The sequence below is a fragment of the Plectropomus leopardus genome, unplaced genomic scaffold (assembly GCF_008729295.1).
Source record: "Plectropomus leopardus isolate mb unplaced genomic scaffold, YSFRI_Pleo_2.0 unplaced_scaffold29802, whole genome shotgun sequence".
Taxonomy (NCBI): domain Eukaryota; kingdom Metazoa; phylum Chordata; class Actinopteri; order Perciformes; family Serranidae; genus Plectropomus; species Plectropomus leopardus.
Window position 1 is genome coordinate 1 of NW_024632493.1, and position 6,621 is coordinate 6,621.

Here is a 6,621-nt window from a genome sequence, read left to right on the forward strand (position 1 = left end):
ATTTTAGTCATGGGGGTCATGCGATATCTTTAGCAGCTTTGCCAGTAAATAAAATGAACAGCATTTCTTGAACAGTGAGTCCTCTTTCTTCCAACAGCAACACTGGGATGTGGTAAGTTTCAGTTCTGCTGAAAATGAAATCTATTTTTTTTCACTTTGAAATCAAACTTTATTTTTTATTATTTTCTAACTGAGGCCTGTCTGGTAAAGAAACATTTATTGAACTTGGTCTTTAAAAAAATTGATTTAATATACTGATTTCTATGCACAGCTCAGCATTATTGCTTAAAGAAACTTTGAACTCTGGTTGTACAGGGCAAGTTTCCTGTGTCAGGCTGAAGAAGGGAAGTAGCTCTAAAAGTCAACGGATGCTTTATAAAAACATAATCGGCGATGTGACTTAGACAAAGATTAACAGTGACACTTTGTTTGCAAATCCAGGGATCAAGTTTCTGTCTGCAAATATGGTGACCAACTGCATGTTACTGAGCGTCCTCTTTGTTTCAGGTGAGCTATTTACTTGAATCATTACACAATATGAACTTCTTTATTTAGACATTAGAGACCAGAGCAGGTCGTTTTTTGTTCACATCCTGAGTGTAAAATAAATTTTTATATAAAATTTGTTACTAGAACAGAATAAAACGACTTACATACTGCAGGTTTGTTATCATAAATGTTCTTTTTGTGCAGATTTTTCCCACTTTTTTAAAATAATGAAACTTATTTTACAGGTGCTTGGGCTGTTTGTGTTAAAAACCTATACATTACTGCACCGAAGAACATGGTCGCAATAAGTGGATCTTGTTTGCAAATCCCATGTAACTTTAGTGCTGAACCAGAGACGGACTTCAACAGCTCTCTATCTGCCAGCGGAGTGTGGATTAAAAATGACTCCAAATTTCGCAACAATCCAAAGAATGTGATTTTCAATAGTAGCGGGACAGTTACCACCTATCCAATGAATATTACTGGAAACCTGAATCGGAAAGAGTGCACCACTTTATTTTCCAGTTTAGTCATAAGTTACACAGACACATATTTCTTCAGAATTGAGAACAGTGCGTTCAAGGCAACAGCTGCTTGTGAGCCTCTTCAGATAACTGTTCAAGGTAAGAGAGTTTGTTGTTACAGCTTTGGCTTAAATATCAAACACAATTATTTTCATTGTGAAACTAAAAGATCAACCGTAATCAGTTGTAAAAAAAGGGAAGTCTCATGAGGTCTCCTTCTGTCACTCTTTCACATTCATCCTAAGAGGAAGACAATTTTTATTTAAACATTAACACTCCATGATGCTCATCCACATGGATGAACATTTTCATTACTTTCACAACGACAGTGTCAAATCTGCAGGTGTAGAGTCATTAGAACAAACTAATATGATGTATTATTTAATGTAAAATGCTTGATTTTAAACCACAGATGTTCCTCCGAGGCCCAAAATTGAGATCTCAGGTGATCTGAAGGAGAATAAGTCTGTCAATATAACCTGCTCAGCATCTACTCCCTGTCCACACTCCCCTCCTAAACTCACCTGGACTCTCACTCAAGACCCTCACAACACAACTGAGGAGAACAAAGATCGAACCCTCACAACTAAAATCAAGACGACCATCATTCTGTCAGACCAACATGATGGAGTCAACTTCAGCTGTTCTGCCTCATATCCTGTGGAGGGAGGAAACTATAAGACAGCAGAGGAAGAACTGACTCTCAGTGTTTCATGTAAGAAAATCAGTGATTGTTATCAACTCACGATGCCGCTTTTTTGATCTTGATCAATTCAAACTCTGATGTATCTATCATTTCTTACCCTCCTGCCACTTGTCACTCAGATGCTCCTAAGAACACCTCAGTGATCGTCAGTCCACCAGGTTTGGTGTCAGCAGGTAGCTGTGTGAACCTGACCTGCTCCAGCAGAGCCAAACCTCCCGTACGCAACTTCACCTGGTTCAAGATCAGTGAAAATGGACCCATCAGAGTGTCTGAGGGAGACTTTTACAGTGTTAATGTGACCGAAGCAGGAGTTTATTACTGTGTGGCCTCAAATGAGCTCGGTGATCAAAATTCATCAGAGATCCATCTGACAATTGAAGGTAAACAGAAGTGCACTGCACACAGAAATGATGCACAACCACTGTATAAAGTCAAGCTGAGCTTTGCATGAGAGCTGTATGACAGGCATGAGTCGTATTAACCTGACCTAGTCACTAATAATGTTATTGTTTCTGCAGGAGTGAATCAGCCTGATAGCTCTTCGTCACCATGGGGGGCAGTTGTTGGAGCGGTCATTGGGGTCATCATACTCATCTGTGTGGTTGTTGTCATTTGGTAAGTATCCACCGTGTGGTAGATTTATCCACCTGAAACAATAGTATTTCAGTATATATTTCCTTCTTTTTCACTTAAATCTGTGGTCAGCTTGGTAATCACACTCTACTTATTCATTAGCATTAGATATTTTACAGCTCTTGCAGTTCATATTGTTAATAATTTTGGCTGAGTACCTTAAAAAGATGGAAATCTTTGGGTCTGTATTATGTTTATATATTTCATACTTTATGCTACTTTTTAGTAATTTTTTTTTTTTAAATTATGCCTCCTTGCTGGTGAAATCTATGTACGGAGGCGTAGACCGTTTTCACATCAGACATTTTGAGATGATAGCTGCATGCCACTGAAAGGAGGCCCTGGTGATGTGCAATGAAATGACTTACTCAGACACTTAATGGAGATGATGAGCCATTCTTGAGTCCAAACCTCCATTTGGACTCAAGAATGAACTGATAAGAATTCAGTGCTTTTGATCATAACTTAAGAATTTATTCACTAATTATGACAGAATTTAATATGATAAAAATGATAAGTCATTGAGATTTTGTATCCAAAAGGTTAGTTTCACTGTGACATCATCATTTACTGCAAATGCACTTTCCTGGCCATTACTCATTGTAGCAGCTCAGAAACTGAACTGGTGACACTAAATTTAGGCGTCAACCTTGAAGCTGTTGAAGTGGTTGAAGATGTGTGAGATGCATCCACGTTTTAGAATGTGTAGTTTTGCAGCAAAACCCATTTTAAAAAATGAAGCCCTCTTATGTCTTTTCAGGTGCTTAAAGTCAAAACATTCACCTTCACGACAAACACAGGTAGGATTCTTTTGTGTGTGTGTGTGTGTGTGTGTGTGTGTGTGTGTGTGTGTGTGTGTGTGTGTGTGTGTGTGTGTGTGTGTGTGTGTGTGTGTGTGTGTGTGTGTGTGTGTGTGTGTGTGCTACGCAAGTGTGTGTCACTTTTCATGCTGACGGCTCTCATAAGATCCAGACTGATCTGAACGGGTTCCTCATTAGAGAGTAAATGCAGAGACACAATGGAAATATGATGAATCATCTTGTGAGCAACCCACATTAATAGTCCATTGATGTGTCTACACAATTATTAAGATTCACTTTTTTTTTGTACAGCAACTAGATTTTACACTGCTGTGTCCAATGAAAGCCAATTATTTTGATGATTGTCACATTATTAACCCTTTGAAAGCTGAGCAAATTTGCTTGATTTCTTTCAAAAACGCAGAAAGCAGGCAGAGCAACTTAAAATATTACCCCAAAATGAATAAGGAGTTATCAAAAAGTTACAAGAAAATTACCTGAAATTAACCAAATGCAAAAAGTAAAAGAAGAAAAGCAGGAAATTACTTGAAGAATAAATAAATAAATAATTTTTGAAAATTAGAGTAATTGTAAATATAATTTTCTTCGTATTTTTCCTTTGTTATCTGAACATTTTTAATGATTCTCTCTCTCTCTTTTTCTTTTATTTTATTTTTTAGCTTTTTATATTTAGGTAATTTTGTTGTCGCCACTTACTTTTTTTTTCATTTTGCATTTTGCTGAACATATTTTGCTAAGTTACTGATAGCCTGTTTTCTCCCTGTTTCTGAAAGACATCAAGCCAATTTGCTCAATGTTTCAAAGGTTTTAATACTTGTGAAAGGCATCTGAATGCTGCACAAGAAAACTGATGTTGAGCCTGGTCTCAAAGGGTTAAAGCACTTGGGGCTGAAAATATGACGTTAACTGAATGAAGTAGATAATGATTTCTTGTCTGGTCCATTTTTTGCAGAGTCAAACAGCTGAGCAGTCAGCTTTTCAAGAATCAGGCAAAGCAACAGAAACAGAGGACATCCATTATGGAGAGATCGATTTCTCCAAGAGGAGACCTGAAGCGTCCTCGTCCTCAGTGCAGGACAGTGGACAGCAGCAGGACACACTGTATGCACAGGTCAATGTGCCGGAGACAGCAAACAGCTTAACACAGACTGCTGACGTCCCACAAGATCTCTATGCTCAAGTGAAGTACTAATGTACGGAAGCCCTAGGCGGACATAATTTTTTTTTTTTTTACAAGCCATTTTCTCGTTATAACAAGATATTATCTCGTTATCTCGAGAAAACGGAGTTTGTTTTCCCGAGATATTATCTCGTTATCTCGAGAAAACTGAGTTTGTTTTCCCGAGATATTATCTCGTTATCTCGAGAAAACGAACTTTGGGTTTTTTTTTGGTTTTTTTTAACTTTATTGAATGAATGTCAGAAGATGAAGTGGCGGGTGGATGATGTGACAGCAGGTGCCGTGCCAGCGCGGACAAATGCGTGCGGGTTCTCGCCCCTGCACGTACCAAAAAGCACCGGAGCAACCGTATAATAATCTAGTTATGATTACTGATGAATTCGGGTGATGTGTTCCTGTAATAATCATCTTACCTTGCGCATTTGTCCGCGCTGAACACCGCACGGCACCTGCTGTCACATCATCCACTCGCCACTTCTTCTTCTGACATTCATTCAATAAAGTTTAAAAAAACAAACCAAAATAAAAGTTCGTTTTCTCGAGATAACGAGATACTATCTCAGGAAAACAAACTCTGTTTTCTCGAGATAACGAGATAATATCTTGTTATAACGAGATAATATCTCGTTATATTGAGAAAACGGCTTGTAAAAAAAAAAAATAAACACGTCCGCTCAGGGCTTCCGTACTAATGAGTATATGGAGAGGTTTTTAATAGGTGTGTGTTACTATTATCATTATTATTGCTAGTAGTAGTGGTAGTAGTAAAAATAGAAATAATAGTATTACTTGGAAATATTTTCTGTACAACCAGCAGTTTATCACAATATACTAAAGGTGTTGACATTTTGAGTGTTTGTTAGATTTGTTTTTGTTCGATTTTTTTAAGTTGCTGGTCATAACACTCACCTAATTTGCTCACATAATTTGCAGACTGCTGACAGCCCACAGGATGTCTTCACTCAAGTGAGGAGAAAATTAATGTATGGGAATGGGTTTTTTCCCTTTTTTTCTCTTTTATATATAAAACTATTATTACAAGGAAATGTTTTCTTCACAACGTAAAGTTGTTTGCAATATGTTTAAAGGGTGACATTTTTAATGTTTTTACATCAGTGCATGTGGTGTTCATAGATTTCAAAATGCCTGTTTACTGAAACATGCATATTTATTCATCACACATGGATTTGTGTTTTCATTGCAGCTCAACCCATCGAAAAAGTACAGTCATTATTTCTGCATGTGATGGTTTTCATTTTGAAAAGGCATAACAAGAACTAAAAAACTACTAAAATCACTAATCATTTTATATTTATATATATATGTGGATCTAAAGGGGGACAATATCAGCAATAATTACTGTACATGTGAATTGTGACATTTCTTATGATATAAATACGATGATGACAAAACAGGGTTTAAGCAGTAAAGATATTTGCATTATCTCATTTGGTTGAGTTGGCGTTGCCTTCATTTCCTCCGCCCTTTCCTTCCTTTTTCAAAGGACATGATCAATAACTGAGTAACTGGTTTTATTTTGACAGGCTTTCTGTGTAAAGGTCAGTTTCTGTCTAGCTGATTTACAACGTCAAGTAAGTGGCATTTATTATATGAATTGAAATTGAATTGAAATGATGATTTTGAACTTTGAACTTTGTAACTTATATAGTGGAGGAGCCTGAGGAGTAACTATATTATTGGGTATCATGACAGCTCTGTCTGTGAATTAATATAATGTGATTAAAGAAAACAAAAAACAAAACTTATATCTGGTGTAAAATGAAATTATCACTACCTCTTATATTAACATGCCGATTTATCACCCTGTAAACGATCTACCTGTGGTACAAACAAACCTCATAAGTCATTATTTTGACATGTCATTTGCTTGAAGTGGTGTCAGCTGTTGGGCTCAGTAGGGAAAAGGTGAAATCACCTAATTCTGTGCAGCAGCCAGAATTTAGCACAACAACTGAATCACAATCTGAGGACAGCTGATGGGGTTGCTGTAGTTTTTGAACAATAGCAAATTTCAAATCAATCACAAGTATAGAAAGATAAAAGCACCGCAAAAATATAGTGGATAAAATTATAAACTCAAATAGAAACTAGAAACTGAAAAAAAACCTTAAAAACAAATTGCATGTATGTTAAACGACACTATAATAAACATTAAAATAAATTAGTGTGTGTATTTATTAATCTACATATAAGAGACAGTTCAGCGACTTAATGTAAACTATCAGCAGTCTCTGGGTGCCTGGTAGC

General features: G+C 36.7%; 1 protein-coding gene across 1 annotated transcript; it reads left to right on the forward strand.

Moving 5' to 3' along the window:
• Positions 1–47: 47 nt before the first annotated feature.
• LOC121938538 (vascular cell adhesion protein 1-like) lies at positions 48–4,413 on the forward strand. The gene is made up of 8 exons (XM_042481770.1): positions 48–112; positions 442–507; positions 735–1,112; positions 1,426–1,728; positions 1,839–2,099; positions 2,238–2,334; positions 3,113–3,152; positions 4,126–4,413. Exons 2-8 carry the CDS (start codon positions 465–467, stop codon positions 4,363–4,365), a joined length of 1,362 nt encoding a protein of 453 aa, XP_042337704.1. The 5' UTR covers positions 48–112; positions 442–464; the 3' UTR covers positions 4,366–4,413.
• Positions 4,414–6,621: the final 2,208 nt, after the last annotated feature.